The following is a 23757-nucleotide window of genomic DNA, read 5'->3' on the forward strand; positions in this document are numbered from 1 at the left end:
TATCACTAAATGGCAAAAACCCCACTTCTTTCAAAATCCGACCACTGCGCAGGCTAAACAGCAACGTATTTTTAAGGCCTCATCACTTATCTGAACTGGATGATTAACATAAAGTACACTTTTCCCTTGGAAAATGACTTTTCCCTTTACTAAATATTTATGCCATTAACTTTATTATTTCTATTTCTCCTAAATGCTGTGCCTGAGTGGGTTGTCCCACTCAAGATTTATTTCTCATCTCAATATTATATGTTGTATTGTTCTCTTGGTTGGCTCAGGTATGGGAGAGAGGAGAGGATGGAGATCCTCTCTGGCATATCTTTAACAATTAAGTATTCCCGGCTTTGTAGATCCCATTTACTCGAGTAGGACAAATTGGTTAAATTACTTTTTAATTACTTTCTGTTCTGGTCTCCTATGGTTGTAGGTTAAATTATGAAGAACACAAAGGAACCACACATGTTGATAACACAGCATCACTTAAATTGCTAACTTGGAATGTAGATAGTCTGAATTCATCAGTTAAGGGGCACCTGTCATGTACAAAACGCTATTAACCTTCAATAAATGGGGTTAATCTGTAGTACAATAGTATTCTGAAGCTGCCCAGTACCTGATTCCAGCAGCCAGAAGGAAATGAACTTTATTCCTCCTAGAACGTTGGGACTTTTAGTCATAGTGGTGGGCGGGCATGTGTTCAGTAAGCGCTCAGTGAATAGTGAATAGTACAGCTGTTCCCACGCGCCTGTACTGACTGACAACTGAGTGGCCAATTCGAGTGGAAAAAGCCGGATTACTTACCGGTAATGCTCTTTTAATGAGTCCACGACAGCACCCACTGGAGGTATCGGATCCGCCCCATTTGGAACAGGAAACCCTACAGGAAAGATAAAAGGGGCGGTCCGCCTTTCCTCCTCAGTTTTGCATTTCAGAGTACCAGGAGGACCGCCAAGGATTAGGCAATGTTTTTGTATATCTAAATTTTACTTATCCATCTTTAGCAGATATACTTTATTATCAATATCTTTATCAGGGAGGGAAGTGAGCGGGTGCTGTCGTGGACTCATTAAAAGAGCATTACCGGTAAGTAATCCGGCTTTTTACCCTTCGCCACGACAGCACCCACTGGAGAGATTTCAGAGACCATCACCTGGGTGGGATCACCGTGCCAAGGACCGTCCTGCCAAAGCTTAGGTCAGAAGTTGATGAAAGGTCAAGTCTATAGTGATTATAGAAGGTGGAAGGGAATGACCAAATTGCCGCCTTACATATGGTTTCAATTGGAACGTCTCCCCTCTCGGCCCAGGAGGTCGCCATTACTCTAGTGGAATGCGCTCTGATGCCTTCCGGAGGATTTTCATTTTTTGCGGAGTAGGCTAAACGAATGGCATCCCTGATCCATCGGGAAATGGTACTCTTCGTGACTCCGTACCCTTTTTTATAGCCCTGAAAAGAAATGAACAGAGCCCTACACTGCCTCCAGCTTCTAGACCTCTCAATATACTTTGGGACAGTTCTTCTGACGTCCAAAGTGTGGAATTTCTGCTCCTCTGGAGTGGAGGGATCTTCAAAGAAGGTTGGGAGGAGTATCTCTTGAGATCTATGGTATTTTGTTGATACCTTAGGCAGGTACGAGGGGTCTGGATTTAATATTAATCTATCTTGGTATACTTGAAAAAATGGTGGATCTATGGACAGGGCCTGGATATCACCCACTCTCCTAGCAGATGTCAGCGCTACCAAGAGGGCAGTCTTGAGTGACAAGTATTTGAGGGATATCGTGTCTATCGGCTCAAAGGGTTCCTCCGTCAGGGCGTCTAAGACCAGATTTAAGTCCCATGCGGGGATTGTAGGTATGTGGACTGGAGTTGTTCGTTCGCAGGCTGTGATGAATCGTGATATCCACTTATTTCCTGCTATATTATGGCCGTACAGTGCCCCTAACGCGGACACCTGTACGTTCAGTGTGTTTACTGCCAGGCCCAAGTCCTTCCCTCTCTGTAGAAATTCTAAGATAGGAACTATCGGGACTTCTGCTGTATGGGGTGCTATATGAAACTGTAGGAATTTTTTCCATATTCTTGTATAAATCTGGGTCGTGGACTCCTTCCTGCTCTGTAGGAGCGTAGCAATCAGTGTTTCAGAAAACCCTCTTGATCTTAGTAGCTGCCTTTCAAATTCCACGCCGTCAAGTGTAAGCTGTCCACTTGGGGGTGGATGAAAGGGCCTTGGGAGAGTAGGTTGGGAATCGAAGGGAGGACCCAAGGATCTGTCACTGACATAATTCGTAGCCACGAGAACCACGGCCTCTTGGGCCAGAATGGTGCTATCAGGATTACTCTCGCCCTGTCCTCCCTGATCTTCTGAATCACTTGTGGCAGGAGAATCAACGGAGGGAAGGCATATGCCAGCTTGAACTTCCATGAGGCTTGGAGGGCATCCACTATGTCTGGGTGATCTGATGGAGACAGGGAAGCAAATGTCTTTATCTGTCTGTTCTCCCTCGTGGCAAAGAGGTCCATCTGAGGTTGTCCCCATAAAGTTACTATATCCTTGAAGATTCGGCGGTTGAGGCACCACTCCCCTTGCCAAAGTGTGTGTCGGCTTAAGAAGTCCGCCTCTTGGGTGTTCTCTCCCCTGATATGAAGAGCCGAGAGGGACAACAAACAGCTTTCGGCTAAGCTTAAGATTCTTGCCGCAGAAGACATCAGAGTCTCTGATCGAGTACCTCCCTGTCTGTTTATGTAGGCCACTGTAGTGGTGTTGTCCGATAGGATCCTGACATGTTTCTGTTGGAGCTGTGGAAGGAAATGGTGTAGAGCATAGTATACCGCTGTCAGCTCTTTTAAATTAGACGAGTATTCCCCTTCCTCTCTATTCCACCTTCCTTGACAAAAGCTATTCCCCATATGGGCTCCCCAGCCATGGGGGCTAGCATCGGTGGTTAGGATGCAGGATGGTACTATGACCCATGGGACTCCTGAGGATAGATGGTCATCATCTAGCCACCACTTTAGAGAAGTCAAGACCTCCTGAGTTAATGTTATCTTGCTCTCGAGGTGACCACCATGTCGCCTGTCCTCTTGGAGGATCTGATGCTGAAGTGTGCGGACATGATAATGGGCGCACCGGACTGCTGGGGCACAGGAATTTAGCGACCCCAATAGTGACATTGCCCCTCTCAGAGACATGCGTGGTCTATCTATGGCTGCCTCTACTTTCTCTTTTGTGAGTGCAATCTTTACCTGAGGAAGTAGACATCTCTGGGTTGTGGAGTCTAACTGGAACCCTAAAAACATCTGGAGGGATTGCGGAACGAGTCTGGACTTCTGTATATTGATGATCCAACCTAGATCCTGCAAAGATGAGATTGCGTCAGCCACACGTTTGGTACATTGGGTGACCAAGTTCCCGATTATTAGGAAGTCGTCTAGGTAAGGTACGATTAGAGTGTCTTTTTGGCGAAGATAGGCCATCACCTCTGCCATCACCTTGGTGAAGATTCTTGGCGCTGTATAGAGGCCGAAAGGCATGGCTGTATACTGAAAATGACGGATCTTGTCTTCGAACACCACTGCGACCCTTAGGTATTTTTGGTATCTATCATGGATAGGAAGATGATAGTAAGCATCTTTTAAGTCAATTCCTGCCATTACACAGTTTGGAAAGAGAAGCTTTATGGTGGATTTGATTCCATCTTAAACTTATAATTTCTTATAAACGTATTAAGCTTCCTTAAATTAATAATCGTTCTAAACGTACCGTCTGGTTTGGAAATTAAAAATAAAGGAGAGTAGAATCCTCTACCTTCCTGTCCCACTGGGACCTCCACTAAAACCCCCTTAGATAGTAGCCTCCGAATTTCTTCTTCGAGGGCCTTTTGTTGAACTAAAGAGTTAAGGCGGGTTATGATAAAGAAATCATAAGGGGTTTGAAGGAATTCTATTTTCATTCCCTCTTTAATTATACCTAAGATCCATGGGCTTGAAGTTATTTTTTGCCATTTTGAAAAAAAAAATTTTAATCTACCCCCTACTGGTGGGTCTGATTTTTTAATTTTTATTTTCCCTCCGGAATGTTGAACCCCTAAACATGCTACCCTTTTGTTTTTCTTCCTTTGCGGGCCATCTATTTGATCTATCCGTTTGCCTCCTTCTTCCAAACGGTCGTCTTTTAAAGGTTCTCCTATAGAAAGGGATAGAAGAGTCAGGGAACGCCTTCTTCCTCTCCTTTGCTTTGGCGAGTATGTCGTCTAGGGCTTTCCCGAAGAGAAACTCGCCCTCACACGGGGTTGCACAAATCTTAGATTTTGATTGTGCGTCCCCCTTCCAGCTCTTCATCCACAGTGCCCGCCTGGCGTTGTTCACAAGAGCTGCCGATCTTGCTGCCAGCCGCAGAGTGTCCGCCGAAGCATCAGCCATAAAGGCAGCTGCCCCTCTGATTAATAGAATAGCGGCCCGTAGCTTTTCTCTTGACACCTTCTGCTCGATTTGTTGATCCAATTGGTCAAACCACACAAGCATAGACCTGGCGGTGCACGTGCTGGCTACTGCTGGCTTAAAAATACCCGTGGCAGATTCCCAAGACCTTTTCAATGATGACTCTGCCTTACGGTCTAGCGGGTCTGCCAATAAGCCGGCGTCCTCTACCGGAATAGTAGATTGTTTTGAGGTGGAGGCTACAACGGCATCAACCTTTGGCACCTTGGTCCATTTTAGCAGCTCGTCATCGCTAAAAGGATATTTCCTCTTTGAGGCCGATGGGAGAAAACTTCTTTGATCATGTTTTTCCCATTCTCTTTTAATTAGGGCCTTAACGGCCGGTATCACTGGGAACGCTCTCCTTTTCTTTTCCGCCAACCCCGCAAACATTATTTATTGTGCGGTCTGGGCACCCCTTGGTTCCTCACACCCCATAGTGCTCCTCACAAATTTGACCAGGTTATCCACACTATCCAGGGGAAAACATGGCCGTCCCTCCATGTCTGATGATGATGACGAGGATGTGAGTGAGGAGTCGGAGATTAACCCCTGTTCTTCTTCTGACTCTGAGCTGAGGGTCACCTGTTTTTTGCTTCTAGTCTCTGAGGGTGAGGGAGTACTGGCATGGTTGATAGCCTGTATTTCCTCCCTGATTATGGCTCGAATGTCTTTTGACGACACTGCGGACCCCTGCCTAGTCTCTCTGGTGCACTGCTTGCAGAGCTTTTTGGGGTAGGAGTCAGGGAGAGGTTCAGAGCATAATGCGCATTCCTTATGCTTAGATTTTTCTTTTTTCTTTGTCTGGAAAGTGGAGCCGAAAGGAGGGGGGGGGTAGGAAGAGGTCAGCTTAATAGGTAGAGTATATACTTTGCACACTCACCCAGTGAAGCATTATATTACCGGATCGGATGGCTGAGATCCCGTCCTAGGTCTTGACTCTCCTGTCTCGCTCCTGCGGCCGGTGTCTGTCCTAGTGTTGCGGTCCCTGGTGGAGTTGCTCCCCGCAGAGTCTCCTGCTGGAGCGTGCGCTTCCATTGGGGACGACATGGCTCATCACCGCACAGCTGTGGCGCTGTTTAAATAGATTGCTCGTCTTTTTTTTTTTTTCCTCTGCCCCCGGAAGTCGCTCCTCCTCCCCGGGATCACTGCGCATGCGCCGTCGCGCTCTCAGCCACCCTGCCCCGGAAGTTCAATCATTACTTCCGGGGGTCAGGAGCCTCTGCGCCAGCCGGCTACCGCGCCCCCGCTTCAGTATGCGGCCCGCGCTCTCCATGCCACCGCCGGTTTCTATTCGCGCCACTGGTGCACTTACCGCTCCTAGCAGCGGCGGTCTGCGCATCTTGGTGCCACCGACGCGCTCCTGGGTGAGACCGGGCGGCCCACCCCGGACCCGGCCATCACCCTCCATACACCAGACGAGGGGGGAGCCGTCTAACGGAGTCTCCCCCGACGCTGCCTCCGGACCGCAGCCCCTGCCATTCGCGTGGAGACCGCACAGGCGGAATGCATGGCCCAGGTATGCTTTCCTGAAGGAACGTGGCTCCGTTTGGAACAGGAAACCAAAACTGAGGAGGAAAGGCGGACCGCCCCTTTTATCTTTCCTGTAGGGTTTCCTGTTCCAAATGGGGCGGATCCGATACCTCCAGTGGGTGCTGTCGTGGCGAAGGGTAAAATGGATGTGATTACATACCTGACAGGCAGATTGACCACCAATTTCTTTTCACTTTAAAAATAAAATTCAGGTCATCCAGGAGTTTCATTACTGGGCACCTATGCAAAGCTCCTTTTTGAGTAGGACCTATGTCTTAAAATTATTTAATTCCCGAAACTAAACATTTAAGAGAAGCATATCCCAAAGTGTTTGTTAGGAATGCTACAATCTTTTAGACCTTGATACCATCTAATGTGCGGCTAAAACTCCCCTGATGAACCCTTAATGGATGAAATGGGTGAGAAGTGACTTAGGGAAAATATAAGGGCTTCTACTTTATATCTGTGGACTGCACTTGTTAGTGCAGGAGTCTTCAGGGAACCAGAGCTTCAATAGGGTGAAAATAGAGTAAGAGAATGTTTATGGCAATGCCTGAGTTGGACACTATGAAAGAACAATACCCTTTCAACAGTACCCTCAGTCCTTGAGTCAAGGAGACATCAGTTGGATAACATATTGGTTAAAATATGATCAACAATCTATCCACCAAATTCTGATTATAAGTTCATCAAACCAGAAATTAATTGATTGGACATATTTCCTGGTTCTGGTAGATTGTGCCTTCAACTACTAACTTACCAAGATATACTAGATGTTACAAATGAAACTGACGCAATTGATTCCATATGATAATTATTAATTTATTGCCTTAATGATATTTTATAGAGCTTATATTACACCGCAGAAGAAATGCTAGTCTAAGGGAGTCAGATTCCTTGTAGGAATGTTCGGACTTGCACCATCTTGCTGGAAAAATGCAGGGAACATGCCATCTTCAGTGCATAAAGAGGGCAACACATCATCATGTAGCAATTTCTTTGTACCCCATATACCACACCATACCATCAATTATGGGTGTCAGGTCCGAGCATTCCTACATGAACAATTTCCCGGAAAGTGGATTGGTCATCATGGGCCAGTTAAATGGCCACCAGTCTCCCGATCTGACCCCCTTCGACTTTTATCTTTGGGGCAATTGTCTATGTGGTGAAGATACGAGGTTTGCAGCATCTGAAACAACAGATACTTGAAGCCTGTGCTAGCATTTCTTCTGCGGTGTTGCTATCAGTGTGTCAAGAGTGGGAGAAGAGGGATGCATGGGCAATCCAACACAATGAGCAGCACTTTGAACACATTTTATAAGTAGTCATAACCTTGCAAATAACTAATGAAAGAATAAAGTTATGTTAAAACCAAGCACACCATTGTTTTTCTTGTGAAATTCTCAATAAGTTTGATGTATCACATGACCCTCTTACCATTGAAAAAAATAAAGTTGGATCCAAAATGGCCGACTTCAAAATGGCCACCATGGTCACCAATTAGAACACCTAAAGCATTTGCTAATATATGGGTATACTCAGCTGAACCACCATAAAGAATACCCAAGGCCTTTTTTTTTTTTCAAAAATGTTTTTTTCATACAATAGAGTGAATATATGTAGACAAATATAACTTACAGCACCTAGAACAAGGTAGGTTTTGAAAATACGATACTGATAATCTCAGAAAAGGAGGGGAATATCAAATATAAGCCCTCTTGAATACCAATAAAAACAATATTTTTATTTGGCAAAAATATGTAAAAGTAGTCCTATTGCAATAGAGGGCTTCAAAGACGACCTAAATTAATAGTATATTACAAAAAACAAATCCAACCTATCACAACCCAACCACAAACACACAAAAAACAGCTGAATAGCCAGTAAAGTTTTTATGTCTTTGAGGAAAAGAGCATCTGCTCCTAAATTGAAGCAGTGTGAACTATAGTATAGCTCACTAAGGCTAGTTTCACACTAGCTTATTTTCCACGCAGCGCTCGGCGCCGCTAAGCCCCGCCCCCTGCCAGATCCCTGCCCGCCCCATCCGGTCATCGCCGCCTACTATCGCACACGGCTGCATGCGATATCTTTAGCATAGGGTGCGCAGACCATGCGCTGGCCATGCGCTAGTAGGATTTTAGCATGCACTGCGCACTTTTGAAGGTGCGCCGAGCGCGCCAAAATGCAACATGGTGGGTTCGGCACACACCGGCGCACCTTCAAAAGTGCGCAGCGCACGCTAAAATCCTACTAGCGCACGGTCTGCGCACCCTATGCTAAAGATAGGGTGCGCAGATCGCATGCAGCCGTGTGCGATAGTAGGCGACGATGACCGGATGGGGCGGGCAGGGAGCGGGGCTTAGCGGCGCCGAGCGCTGCGTGGAAAATAAGCTAGTGTGAAACTAGCCTGAACTTGGTGAAAACATTCTCAAAAAATGCCCATAAAAAAAACTGACCCTCAATAAGAGGTATTCTTCGCCAGCTAGTCATCCCGTAGACTGGGCCATATAAAGTACTAGATGGCCAAGAATTCCACTACCTGGATGTAATATGCCTAGTCAAGAAACTTTCCCTGAAGCAATAAAGAAAATAGACTCTTAAGCTGGAGTCACACATAGCAACTTACCAGCGTTCCCGACAACCATATCAACGTGTCAGGATCGCTGGTAAGTCGCTATGTGATCGCTGGTGAGCTGTCAAACAGACAGCTTCACCAGTGATTAGCACAGCGATGCCGAGCGCGCGGCATCGCTGTGTTCATTAGCGCTGATGACATGGATCCATGTAAAAAATAGAATTAAAATAAAAAATATTGTTATTCTCACCTTCCGACGTCCCGCGCAGCATTCCCGCCTCTCTCCACGCTCCGGTCCCAGTAATTCTTTGCGAGAATGACCGCGATGACGTCCGTTCTCACGGGATCGCAAATTCTCACGGTCATTCTTGCAAAGGATTACTGGGACTGGAGCGTGGAGAGAGGCGGAAATGCTGCGCGGGACGCCGGAAGGTGAGAATAACAATATTTTTTAATTTTTTTATTATTTTACAGCTGATCGCTGGTCTCCCGCCTGTCACACGCAGCGATGCGTGCTGGCCAGCGGGAGATCAGCGACGAAAAAAATGTCCAGAGGTTTCTTGCAGCGATCAGCGATACCGGCAGGGGGCCCGGTTGCTGATCGCTGTCACACACAGCGATCTCGCTGGTGAGATCGCTGTTGTGTCACAAAAGTTGTGACTCAGCAGCGATCTTGCTAGCGAGATTGCTATGTGTGACGGGGCCTTTTAGAGTGAAATGCATATAAGCTTGATGCACAAACATGCTCTGGCTACTCAGCTAGTAAATATCTCAACATGCTTAGTAATTTATAGTCCTTATCAATACAGGAATCCTATATCACAGTTTTGGTCTTTGGTACAGTCAGTCAATCCCAAGACCACCATGGTCACCGCCCATATTGAAAAGTTTCCCTCCTCCCATATTACTAATGTGCCACAAACAGGAAGATGATATCACTAACCATTCCCATTTTATTTAGGTGTATTCATATAAATGGCCCACCCTGTATGTATATATGTGTGTGTGTATATAAAGATTATTGTAACATGCATTTTTATCAGTAGCAGCTAACCAAAACCATTTAATTTATTGCTTTTGTTAAGATTATAAATCACTAGCCCTTATAATTCAGCATTGATCAAAAGCCCCAGTCATAATATGATGTCCACACAAATCCTCCCAACACAGTATGATTTCAAAAAAGCATCTCATATAGTATGGTGTCCCCCAAACAGTATGATGTCCCACAAAGCCCCAAACAGTATGATGTCCCACAAAGCCCCAAACACAGTATGATGCCCCCCCACAGTATGATTTCCACACAAAGCCCTTCACACAGTATCATGTCCCCACACACCTCTCTTTGCAGTATGATGATCCCACAAAGCCCACTCACTGTGGGATATATGTGGAGTAAAATAGACACCCTTATGGTGTATGAGAAAGCTCTGCAATATCAGTCAGTATGTTACATGCAGGAAAGGGGTAACCTCCACTAATTAGATGTCAATCACCACCACCAGGTGACCTATGTGTGGGTTAACATAGTTTATAAGGATTATGGGTAGAAGCCTCTTGTCAATATATTGGATATTAGTTCTGGAGTATAGAGTGAATTCCAATCATAGGTATTTTGCATTAGCCACTGTTGACCAGCAGGCAGTGTAAAGTTAGTCCGTAGTGTGTGAAACACCGCTGTATGGAGTTACTGATCATTAGGGCAGTGCATCTGACAGCCACATCAACTCTAATCACGACTGGTATTAACTACACCACTATAGATTTGTATGCGGTTTGAACAGGGGTGGCTGGGTTCAGTAACACCTGCTACTCAAGTACACATGTGGTCAGAGTGAGAGAGCATGCTGATGGATCAAGCACACAGTCTCCCTCAGCATTAGAAACACAGCCTGCGTCTCATACATGGCGGATTGCATCAGGATTAGCTGCCGATTGAACGCTGCGTCCTGCCGCAGCGTTTAATCCGCAGCATCCAGATGTTCCTGCATAGTGGAGGGGATTTTATGAAATCACGTCTCCACTATGCGTCCGACTACGGGGGTGATACACCCGTGTAATCGGACACGCGGGCGCGTCTTTTTAGACCGCAGCATGTCTGCTGACCTTGCGGAGACTCTCAGTTTCTGCAAGGTAAACTGCCTACCCTATGGGTACGTTGCAGTGATTCTGGATGGCTGGCTGTTGAAGAGTCATGTACCAGCCCGTGCTTTTCTGAAAGATGTCCACTACTGGACAACCTCTTCTGAGCTTCCCAAGTTGCAGTATGAAATAAAAACATGTTATCCTTGCCTTCCTATAATACTGTCTCCTTGGTGGTCACGTGACATTATGCCACATAACCGTTGCAGCACATCTTACTGATTGGTGGGGGTCAGACTGCTGGGACTGACCTTCTGTAGATGGGTGATCAATGTTGAGAATAAACCTTTGTCATGAATTGCTTTTCATCACACAGCACTTTAATTTACATACTGTTAATGACTACCAACAAGAAACTTTTAGCTTTTGTTTTAATCTTATTTATTTTAATTTAAGTCATAAAAAATGGCTAGTAACATACCTTTTCACCATGGTCTCCCTTTTCACCTTTTAGTCCCTAAATAGTGTGAGAAAAAAAACAAATTCTGTTTATTACACTTAGAAAAAACACAAATTGATTTTCTATTTCTGAAGCATGCCATCACTCAAAACTTGAAATTCTATGTATAGACAAATTCAAGGAAAATACCAACTGTTCACCATGTCTAATACTAATTCATGTAATTCAGGTTCATTGCCTATACTGCATGTAGAAATGGGAATTACTCCCCTATGTTGTTGAAATTCTGCACTGACAAGGAAAAAGAAACCACCAGAGCAATAGGTGGAGGGCATGACTTTGGGATGGGCGGATCTTTTAACTCCTGCAGTTTTGTGTGTATCATTGTGTAGATTTTAAGCAAGAGTGATATTGCTTTAAGACTGAAGGATATGTTTGTGCCTGGTGTGTCACTGTGAGGAGGGTGGGACTTATTTAGGTGAGGCAACTCTGTCTCTTTTTGTGAGGATGGTGGGGGATGGTCTCTCTCTGTGAGGGAGGTGGGGGTTTATAAAGAGAAGGTAAATTGGTCTTTCTACCTCTTTCTTTCACCAGATGAAATGGAGAAGACATAAGACATCACTGCAGTTACAGGGAAGTATAATACTAGGGGTTTATCACTTCACATTAGAGCTGGCTCCTACATCATGTATGGGATTAATATTACCTCAGAAATTCATGTAACCACCATGTTTCCTCATGGCTGCAGTGTTAGGGAGAGTAATACTGGGGTCATCAGTTCACATTACAGATGATAGGAGCACATTCACCTCAGACATCATGTAGTTTCAGCTCCTACAACATGTATGGGATCAATATTACCTTAGAATTCATGTATCTGCCATGTTCCCTCATGTCTGCAGTGTTAGGGAGAGTAATACTGGGGTCATCACTTCACATTACAGATGATTTTAGGAGCACATTCATCTCAGACATATATTAGTGTAGTATCAACTCCTACATCATGTATGGGATTAATATTACCTCAGAGATTCACGTGGCCACCATGTTCACTCGGGTGGCTGTTACAGGTTTACAGGTTCTGCCATTAACATGATGGAGCTGTTTACTGGACACTGGTGAGAGGAGAGCAGTTGGGGGATGGTACAGTATATGTATGAGAGGCCAGAGCATGGACACATACATTGTCTGCCATTAGTTCTGTGGGCACATACAATCGTAGAGTTGGAAGGGACCTCCTGGGCCATCTGGTCCAACCCCCTGCTCAAAGCAGGATTCGCTAAATCAGCCCAATCAGATGTCTGTCCAGACTCTGTTTGAAGACTTCCATTGAATGAGAACTCACCACTTCTCGTGGCAGCCTGTTCCACTCATTGATCACTCTAACTGTCAAAAAGTTTTTTCTAATATCTAATCTGTGTCTCCTCCCATTCAGTTTCATCCCATTGCTTCTAGTCTTTCCTTGTGCAAATGAGAATAAAGATGATCCTTCTACAATGTGACAGCCCTTTAGATATTTGTAGACAGCTATTAAGTCTCCTCTCAGTCTTCTCTTTTGCAAACTAAACAATCCCAAATCCTGCAACCTTTCCTCATATGACAGGGTTTGCAGACTGGTCACCATTCTAGTTGCTCTTTTCTGAACTTGCTCCAGTTTGTTGATGTCTTTTTTTTAAATGTGGTACCCAAAACTGGACACAATATTCCAGATGAGGTCTGACCAAAGAGGAGTAGAGGGAAATAATGACTTCACGTGATCTAGACTGTATGCTTCTGTTAATACATTCTAGAATTGCATTTGCCTTTTTTGCTGCTGCATCACACTGTTGACTCATATTCAGTCTGTGATCTATTAGTATACCCAAGTCTTTTTCACATGTGCTGTTGCTTAGCCCTATTCCTCCCATTCTGTATATGCTTTTTTCATTTTTATTGCCCAGATGTAGTACTTTGCATTTTTCCCTGTTAAAAACCATTCTGTTATTTGCTGCCCACTTCTCCAGTTTATTTATATCTTTTTGAATCCTCTCTCTCTTCTCTAGTATTAGCTATCCCTCGTAGCTTTGTGTCATCAGCAAATTTAATCAGTTTACCCTCAATTCCTTCATCTAAATCGTTGATAAAGATGTTGAACAATACAGGGCCCAGGACAGAGCCCTGTGGTACCCCACTTGAGACATTCTTCCAACTGGGTGTGCAGCCATTTACGACCACTCTTTGGGTCTGATCACTAAGCCAGTTATGAATCCACCTAACAGTTGCCTTGTCCATTCCATACTTAGTCATTTTTTCAATAAGGATTGTATGAGATACTTTGTCAAATGCTTTGCTGAAGTCAAGATATACTAGATCTACAGCATTTCCTTGATCCACCCAATCAGTGATTCCGTCATAGAAGGAAATTAAGTTAGTCTGACATGACTTATTAGTTAAAAATCCATGCTGACTCTGTTTAATCACTTCATTCTTATCCAGGTACTGACATACATGTTGTTTAATAATTTGTTCTAAGATCTTTCCTGGTATAGAAGTCAGACTCACTGGCCTATAGTTGCCTGGGTCTACCTTCTCCTTTTTGAAGATAGGAACAACATTTGCTCTTCTCCAGTCTTCTGGGACTTCTCCTGTTCTCCAAGAATTTTCAAAGATTATGGAGAGGGATTCAAAAATTTCTTCTGCTATCTCCTTCAGTACTCTGGGGTGTAATTCATCTGGACCTGGAGACTTGAATTCATTTAGGTTAGCTAAGTGTTTCCTCACTATCTTTCTGTTTATAGATATCCTGGATTCTTCTATTCCCTTAATAGGATAGTGAAGAACAGTTGATGTTACATTCCCTTTCTGAGAGAAAACAGATGTAAAATAGGAATTTAAAAGTTCGGCCTTCTCAACATCCTGTTTTACCATTTCATCATTTTCATCCTGTAAAAATCCTATAGCATCTTTGACTTTTCTTTTACTTTTGACATATCCCCAAAATCCTTTATTATTGCTTTTGACATCTCTTGCAAGCCTCAATTCATTGTCAGCTTTAGATAATCTGATTTGTGCCCTGCAGGTTCTGCAGACAGCATTATATTCTTCTTTAGATATGCCTCCCTCTTTCCATTTTATAAACATTTTTTTCTTCCTTTTTAGCATGTGCTTAAGTTCTGTGTTCATCCATCCTGGCTTTCTTAAATGCTTCCTATTCTTCCCTCTTTTCGGAATTGTTAACAATTGTGCTTTGAGAATTTCATTTTTCAAGATTTCCCATCCTTCCTGGACATTTTTGTCTTTAAGGATATCCAGCCATTGGATCCCTCCAATTCTCTTTCTGAATCCCTTAAAATCTGCCTTTTTGAAATCTAACCTTGACGTCTGAGTCTTCACAGGTCTTCCTCCTCTAGTTATCCAAAATTCTAAAATAGCATGGTCGCTACCGCCTAGGGTCCCAGCCACTTTTACCTCCTCAACCATTTCCTCCCTGTTTATAAGGATTAGATCCAAGGTAGCAGTTCCCCTTGTTTTCTCCCCTACCTTTTGGAAGATAAAGTTGTCAGCAAGAGAGGATAAGAATTTCCTTGACCTGTTAGTTTTGCCTGAGAGAGATTCCCAACAAATGTCTGGATAGTTGAAATCTCCCATGACAACTATGTCATATTTTTTGGAGAGCTTGGCCATTTGATGCATATCATCCATATCTTCAGCTTGCACAGGCGGCCTGTAGTAAATGCCTACAATGGTGTCCTTTCCATTGTTCTGTCCTTGTATTCTTACCCAAACAGTTTCCACAGAACTCCCAGTCTCTGAAGCTTCAATCTCTGTGCAGATATACGCGTTTCTAACATACAATGCGACACCTTCTCCTCGTTTCTCAAGTCTGTTTCTTGCAAATAATTTGTATCCTTCTAGTCTTGTATTCCAATCATGTGTATTGTCCCACCAAGTTTCAGTGATTCCAATGACATCATATTTCTTTTCCTGTGTTAGTAGTTCCAATTCTCCTTGTTTGTTGCCCATGCTTTGTGCATTAGTATAGAAAGATTTTAGTTTGTTATTGGTTTCTCTTTCTCCAATATTTTTATTAATTAGATTCTTTTGTCTTTGTTCTTCCTTTCCACTTCTAATAGCAGAGTTCTCAATAGCATTTGTCAGGTGTATGGCTTTTTCTGGTCTTTTGATTCCCTGTGCTGGAGAAACTGGTGAGAGGGGAAGAGTTGAGGGATGGTGTGTGTTTGATGAGGAGTGGTTGCACTTCATGGCAATCCATCCTGTTTCTGTATATTGTCCCCCTCATATTTTACAGGATCAATGTATAACCACCAAGTTTTTTATTTAATATTACCTAAGATGGTGGATAGCACATGCCTGAGTGGATTACCTGGAGCTTTAATATACACTCACTGTCCACTTTATTAGGTACACCATGCTAGTTAGGGGTTGGACCCCCTTTTGCCTTCAGAACTGCCTCAATTCTTCGTGGCAGAGATTCAACAAGGTGCTGGAAGCATTCCTCAGAGATTTTGGACCATATTGACATGATGGCATCACACAGTTGGCGCAGATTTGTCGGCTGCACATCCCTGATGCGAATCTCCCGTTCCACCACATCCCAAAGATGCTCTATTGGATTGAGATCTGGTGACTGAGGAGGCCATTTGAGTACAGTAAACTCATTGTCATGTTCAAGAAACCAATCTGAGATGATTCGAGCTTTATGACATGGCGCATTATCCTGCTGAAAGTAGCCATCAGATGTTGGGTACATTGTGGTCATAAAGGGATGGACATGGTCAGCAACAATACTCAGGTAGGCTGTGGCGTTGCAACGATGCTCAATTGGTACCAAGGGGCCCAAAGAGTGCCCAGAAAAAATTCCCCACACCATGACACCACCACCACCAGCCTGAACCGTTGATACAAGGCAGGATGGATCCATGCTTTCATGTTGTTTACGCCAAATTCTGACCCTACCATCCGAATGTCGCAGCAGAAATCGAGACTCATCAGACCAGGCAACGTTTTTCCAATCTTCTACTGTCCAATTTCGATGAGCTTGTGCAAATTGTAGCCTCAGTTTCCTGTTCTTAGCTGAGAGGAGTGGTACCCAGTGTGGTCTTCTGCTGCTGTACCCCATCTGCCTCAAAGTTCGACGCACTGTGCGTTCAGAGATGCTCTTCTGCCTACCTTGGTTGTAACGGGTGGCAATTTGAGTCACTGTTGCCTTTCTATCAGCTCGAACCAGTCTGCCCATTCTCCTCTGACCTCTGGCATCAACATGGCATTTCCGGCCACAGAACTGCCGCTCACTGGATTTTTTTTCTTTTTCGGACCATTCTCTGTAAACCCTAGAGATGGTTGTGCGTGAAAATCCCAGTAGATCAGCAGTTTCTGAAATTCTCAGACCAGCCCTTCTGGCACCAACAATCATGCCACGTTCAAAGGCACTCAAATCACCTTTCTTCCCCATACTGATGCTCGGTTTGAACTGCAGGAGATTGTCTTGACCATGTCTACATGCCTAAATGCACTGAGTTGCCGCCATGTGATTGGCTGATTAGAAATTAAGTCTTAACACACAGTTGGACAGGTGTACCTAATAAAGTGGCCAGTGAGTGTATATGTTTCATAATATGTAAAATAACTATTTGGGGGAGTAACTCAGCACAGGGCAGGGTGGTGAGTGGGGCACTAATAATGCAGCACATGACAGACAGTGAGTGGGCCCAAATAACTCAGCACATGGCTGTGCGGTGAGTGGGCACTAATAACTCAGCACATGGTGGGGTGGTGAGTGAGCACTAATAACTTGGCACATGGCGGGGCATTCAGTGGGAACTCCTGGTGTAATGCTGCACCTTGCTCTGGAGGACATATCATGGGCCCACTTTTCAGCCCTATCTCTCGTCTATTGTATGTACGTTGCGTGACTGATTGGGATACAGGATTTGCAGTCTGCTACACATACACCTATGGCTGCAGGCAGCTTATACTAGACCTACATATTATATTTCTTACTATTTATGTGCAGCTGGTGATTTGTGATTTGTAGAGGAGCAAGGCTGCTCCTCCTTATTTATTGTTGCAGCATATAACATAACAATGCCCATCACTGACTATATCTGACCTTATGATGGGAGATTTTCCAGTATTAACCTGTTATAACACAACGAGAAAAACTGAAGAAAATGTGCAATGTTAATTATAAATATTTATTGAAAAAGAGTTTTCGAACAAAAAATGCAGGGGTGGGAAAAAATTACCAAAAGAGGCGACACGGGAGATAGTTTGCACAAATAGAATGCACTCAAATATAACACCACTTCATGAAATATTGTACAAATACAAAAAGAATAAATAAATCATTCCATAAATATGAAAAAGTGCAATTCGATAGTTCATAGATAGGCTCAGGTAGATGCAGTATAATTCATATATAAAGTGCAATATAAATATCATGGGCTTAGGCATACAACCATATAATGAAAGAAAGGATTTTTTTAGAGAGTAATTATGGATAATCATATGGACAAAAGTCTCAATAGATAAAAAAGCACAATGGCAGATATAAACAATGTCCAGTATTGACTGATCCTATAAAGGTATATTATACATGTGCGGCTCCAATAAAAGAATATTCCTAAAGGATAGTGTATTAATCCATGCCACTCATAAAAATATAGTGGCTGTGCCTATATTGGCTATTCATTTCATAAATACCTACTCTGCTTTGGATGACGCCACCCCCTGACGAAGGCAGACGCCGAAATGCGCGTTGGGGACGGGCGCATCTAGGAGAGCTGTCTGCACATTGGCATAAGGTATTGTTTGGGCACTCTTATTTGGCACAGCCACTATATTTTTATGAGCTTAATACACTATCCTTTAGGAATATACTTTTATTGGAGCCGCACATGTATAATATACCTTTATAGGATCAGTCAATACTGGACATTGTTTATATCTGCCATTGTACTTTTTTATCTATTGGGACTTTTGTCCATTTTTTGTCCATATGATTATCCATAATTACTCTCTAAAAAAAAATCCTTTTTTTCATTATATGGTTGTATGCCTAAGCCCATGATATTTATATTTCACTTTATATATGAACTAGCTGAAGAGCCCGGCGCTGCCCGGGCATAGTAACTAACTGTGGTTAGTTATAACAAATTATAATTATCCTCCATCCCATAGTCCCATGCCCATATACCCATCATACATACCCACGATCCCATAGGCCCGTGCCCATTTACCCATCATACATATCCTCCATCCCATAGTCAAGTGCCCGTATACCCATCACACATCCTCCATCCCATAGTCCCATGCCCATATACCCATCATACATATTCTCCATCCCATAGTCCCATGCCCATATACCCATCATACATATTTGCCTTCCCATAGTCGAGTGCCCATATACCCATCACACATCCTTCATCTCATAGTCCAATGCCCATATACCCATCATACATATCCTCCATCCCATAGTCCCGTGCCCATACACCCATCATACATATCCACGATCCCATAGGCCCATGCCCATATAGCCATCATAGCCTCCGTCCCATAGTCCCGTGCCCATATACCCATCACACATCCTCCATCCCATAGTCCCATGACCATATACCCATCACACATCCTCCATCCCATAGTCCCGTGCCCATATACCCATCATACATATTCGCCATCCCATAGTTGAGGGCCCATATACCCATCACACATCCTTCATCTCATAGTCCCATGCCCATATACCCATCATACATATCCTCCATCCCATAGTCCCGTGCCCATATACCCATCATACATATCCGCCATCCCATAGTGCCGTGCCCTTATACCCGTCATACATATCCTCCATCCCATAGTCCAGTGCCCATATACCCTTCACACATCCTCCATCCCATGGTCAACCGTTATGACATCATAATGAGCGGCAGGGCTTGCAACCTATGATGACATCAGCGTCGCCATGGCAACCATTGTGACATCATAATGAGGGGCGGGGCTTGATACGCACACACTGTTTCCCCATTATGTAGATAGGGGCATTATGACATCATAATGAGGTGCGGGGCTTGACGCACACACACTTTTTCCCCAGTATGTAGACAGGGGCAAAATTGTTTGGTGAATTGGAACGCGTGGGGTTAAAATTTCGCCTCACATCATAGCTTAGGACGCTCTTGGGGTCCAGACGTGTGACTGTGCCAAATTTTGTGGCTGTAGATGCGACAGTGCGGATGCCTATCCCGGACACACACACACACACACACACACACACACACACACACACACACACACTGTGGTGTAATGACCACTGTGTCCACTAGGGGGCGCTGTGTGGATGTCCCAAGAGAACGGATGAGTGGCAGAATCCTGAAGGATAGTTATGTATCTCAAAGTGGGTGGCTTTGAGATGGAGACTTGTGTATGTGTGATCAGCAAATATCATTGCTGAGGTGTTGTTTCTAAGTATAAGGGAGAAGTCTTCAGGTAAGGCCTCTTTCACACTTCCGTTTTTTACAATCAGTCACAATCTGCCAATTTTTTAAAAAAACGGATCCGCAATTTTCTTTTGAGGATCCGTTTTTTACCCCATTGACTTCCATTATTGGCGGATTGTGATGGATTGCCGTCCGTTGCATCCGTTTTTTTTTGCGGATCCGCCAAAAGTTCCTGTCCGTCACCATCCTCAAAGATTTCAAAACGGAGCTTGCAACGTTTTTTTCTGTGGCTGATCCTCCAGACACTCATTTAACCCGAAATTCTTTCTGGGTGCCAGACAAAAAAAAATTCTCTCTCTCTCTCCTGCGATTCCTTTAAAATTCTTCATTTATCGGACCCGTCAAAAAAACGGACGGGTGCCATCCGTTGTCATCAGTACTAAAACGGATCCGCCATCCGTCCTTTTGGCGGATCTTGACTGATGCAAAAAACTGAAGTGTGAAAGAGGCCTAACTAGAGAGATGGGCGGGTTCTGGTTACCTACAAACACACCCAGGGGTGTGTCTGATAACACCTATAGTAAAAGGCTATGTGAGTGTGTGAAAGACCTGTGATGAGGTCATAGCCATGTGACCTGGTGGGCGTGGCTACGGACCATATATGGTGGCCAGGGTAGGTCACATGGGTGAATGCTGGGACCTGACTGGTCCAGTTTGGATGTCCCGTGAGGAGAAGGATCTCCTCACTAACAGCCTGTGGAGCGGCTGTGTGTGTAATGGCGGCCAGTGTCTGAGAGTCCCTGAGGAGTGAGTGGATTTCTGCAGCCTGGAGAAACAGCCATGTGGGAACCCTGACGTGGGTGAGATAAGGATGAGGCTGAATAGCCTGTATAATGGACGCTATCCTGTGATGCTGTTTATATTGCTGTGGTTTATGATGACAAATAAACCTCATGGACTGTTATGGCTTATGAAAACCCGAGCTGGATCTGATTGTGTGTCTGCCAAGTGAGTGTCCCCCAACCTTGAATGACAGCGCTACCTCACAATACATACACACTTTGAGCTTTATATATTAGATTATACTGCATCTACCTGAGCCTATCTATGAACTATCTAATTGCACTTTTTCATATTTATGGAATGATTTATTTATTCTTTTTGTATTTGTACAATATTTCATGAAGTGGTGTTATATTTGAGTGCATTCTATTTGTGCAAACTATCTCCTGTGTCGCCTCTTTTGGTAATTTTTTCCCACCCCTGCATTTATTGTTCGAAAACTCTTTTTCAATAAATATTTATAATTAACATTGGACGTTTTCTTCGGTTTTTCTCGTTGTGTTATGATTTGATACCCGAGTTGTCCTTTTTCCTACAATTGTCCATTTGTGCTTCAACAAGGTTTTATTAGTTTTCCTTTTTGAATATGCACTCTTTGACCTGAGAATTTTGTTGAATCCAGTATTCACCTGTTGTATACCTTGGTTGTAAACTATAACTTATATGTGCAAACACTGTTTCATCCTCACTTATATACATTTCAGGAACTGAATTAAAGCAATTATTTGTTTTTGGCAACTGGGGGTGGCATGGTGGAGCTGTTTGTTCTTAAAATTGAAAACGGGTCAGTACTGAGAGAGGTCTCAATGTGACAATTTTTGGTATGGGCAGCAGTCAGCTGGGTCCCCCTGGGCCAGTTGTGGTGCGGCTGGGGGTGGCATGGCAGAGTTGTTTGTTGCAATTTCAAAAATGGTTGAACCTTCAATTCCCCTCCTTTTTCGGAGTCAAGTTAATGTTGTTTAATGTTGTTCTGTGGAGGGGCAACCATCTTGGGTGGGGAACGGGTCTGTGGAGAGCCTGGAGATGGTAGCAAAAGGGGGGAGTAGGGGGGCCGTTTGGTGGGGCGGTTACCTACCCTTCCCATCTTTTTGCTTCATTTGGTGGTCAGAGTATAATTTAAATTAAAAAAAAAAAAAGAAAAAAAAAGGGTCCCTACTGGGCTGAGGTCTCAGCAGGGCAATTTGATTGGTAGCGCCATTCAGTAGGGTCCTCGAACTGGTGTGGTGTGGTAGAGGGCATAAGCAGGCGGGTCCTCAAATTTGTGTGGTGCAGTTGAGGGCCTGAGGTGCGGCTGTTGGTGCAAAAAAGAAGCTGGTGCACTGTTTCCATAGACTCGCTTCCTTACTTGTCAATGTTATATTGATATGTTCATTTTGTAATGTAAACATGTAAGGCCTCTTTCACACATCAGGTTTTCGCCGTCAGGCGCGATCCGGCGCTTTTGACAAAAACCGGATCCGGCGAAATGCAATGCCGGATCCGGTTTCCCCCCCATTGACTTGCATTAGAGCCGGATCGAGCCGGATGGCCATGCGTTTCATCCGATTTTCGCCGGATCCGGCAATGTGACGCGATCCGGCGTCTGGAAAAAACGGCTACTGTAACGTTTTTTGTCTCCGGTGAAAAAGCCGGACACGCCGGATCCGGCGTGTCCGGCTTTTTCATACAATGAAAGCCTATGAGCGCCGCAATGCGCCTGATGGCCGACGATCGATGATCCGACGGCCGATGATCCGACGGCCGGATTCGGTTTTTTTGGTCTGGGCATGCTCAGTAGCTCTGCCCACAAGACATATATAAAAGCAAGACAGTGGGACCCTCAGCCACACCCAACATGACACCCAAGCCAAGAACCAGGAGCAGGAGAAGGCAGCAGACATCTGCAGCAGCACCATCAGCACCACCCCAAATGGAGCAGCATGCTGAACAACGGGAGGGGAGTCCAGCAGCAGATGAGAGACGGTAATTATCAAATCCCCCATTCCTCCAAACTAGGGCTATGGAATATCAAGATATTCATTGGCCCTTTGTTTCTCTTTATTCAACAGCCGCCCAATAGATGCAGTAGCAGCAGCAGCAGCAATGGCAGCAGCAGGAACACCACCCACAGCCATGGAGTCTGGCCATGAGGAAGACAGCACATCTTCTTCTGGGAGCCCTCCCTCGCATCGTCAGCGTTTGACGGTAAGTTTTTATTTCCAAAATCCATCATCTCTGTAATATATGTCTATTCATTGCCTTTTATTTCAAAACAGGAATCACAAGATGAAGAGGAGCTCCCAGAAGAAGGAAGGGGTGGACAGACACTTGGAGTGGGCTCACAATTGGTAAGTTTTTTGCATCAAACGCAGAAACACAACATCACACTATACACAACACATAGAAAACAATGTTCTGCAGACCACACACAGCAAACAAATGCCTACATCCAAAGACATAACATTTTTTGTTTTCTTCTCTAGTCTTCCCAATCTGGTGCTCGGCCAAGAGGTCCTCGCAGTGCCTCCCGGGGTCGTCGGCGACAGCAACGCGGCGGTCACCAGCGTGTAAGTATAAATATTTTTGCTTTGTTTTTTTTGCACTTTTTATTTCATTTCTTTTGTGGAGGCTAATTATGTTATTTTTGTCTTTTTCTTTTTCGAGGGAGAGAATGGCTGATCTTGATGCTTCAAAAACTGAGCGAGCCAAGCTCTCTATGAGGCGATCTTTTTCTTTTTCTTTAACAGCCTTCACAGCGTGCTCCCGACTCTGACGGTGAGGATGGAGGGATTGATGTGGACCGCCTCATCGATCTCGTCAGAGAAAGGGAGCCGCTCTGGAATATGGCTGACCGCCGCCACGCTGACCTTATCGTTACCCGACGACTCTGGGAGGAAATCTGTTCGCTCCTTGTGGACCGCTGGGAGGACCTCGAAGCTCGGGCCCAGATTAAAGAGCGTAAGTATATACAGTACCGGTTGCTTGATTTAAACCAGTGTTTCCCGAACTCCAGTCCTCGTGGTCCCCACGGATCATGTGTTCAGGATTTCTATTTACTTTGGAAATCCTGAAAACATGACCCCTGGGGACCATGAGGACTGGAGTTTGGGAAACACTGATGTTGTATACTAACCACTTTGTCCTTTCTCGTTTCAGGGGAGAGAATTGTGAAGCGGTGGCGGTCTGTGAGGGATCGTTTCAAGAAGGAGTTCAATAAAGAGATGCGGGCCCCGAGTGGATCTGGAGGACGCAGGAGCAAGTACAAGTACGCATGAGCCCTGTCGTTCCTCCGGGAGACAATGCTCACCAGAAGGTAAATATTACACACCACATGTGACAAAAAAATGTTTAGATGTAACTTTTTTTTTTCAG

At 44.4% G+C, this 23757-nt stretch overlaps 1 protein-coding gene across 4 annotated transcripts in view; it reads right to left on the minus strand.

Moving 5' to 3' along the window:
- COL15A1 (collagen type XV alpha 1 chain) overlaps nt 1–23757 on the minus strand; it is a 1161047-nt gene that overhangs the window by 441954 nt on the left and 695336 nt on the right. For all 4 annotated transcript variants that reach the window (XM_073587711.1, XM_073587710.1, XM_073587708.1 and 1 more), the window contains one exon: nt 11153–11188. In XM_073587711.1, coding sequence (XP_073443812.1) covers nt 11153–11188 — 36 coding nt within the window. The remainder of the gene's footprint in view (nt 1–11152; nt 11189–23757) is intronic.

Source organism: Dendrobates tinctorius, unplaced genomic scaffold (assembly GCF_039654945.1).
Source record: "Dendrobates tinctorius isolate UK_male_01 unplaced genomic scaffold, ASM3965494v1 ptg000102l, whole genome shotgun sequence".
In the NCBI taxonomy this organism is placed as follows: Eukaryota; Metazoa; Chordata; class Amphibia; order Anura; family Dendrobatidae; genus Dendrobates; species Dendrobates tinctorius.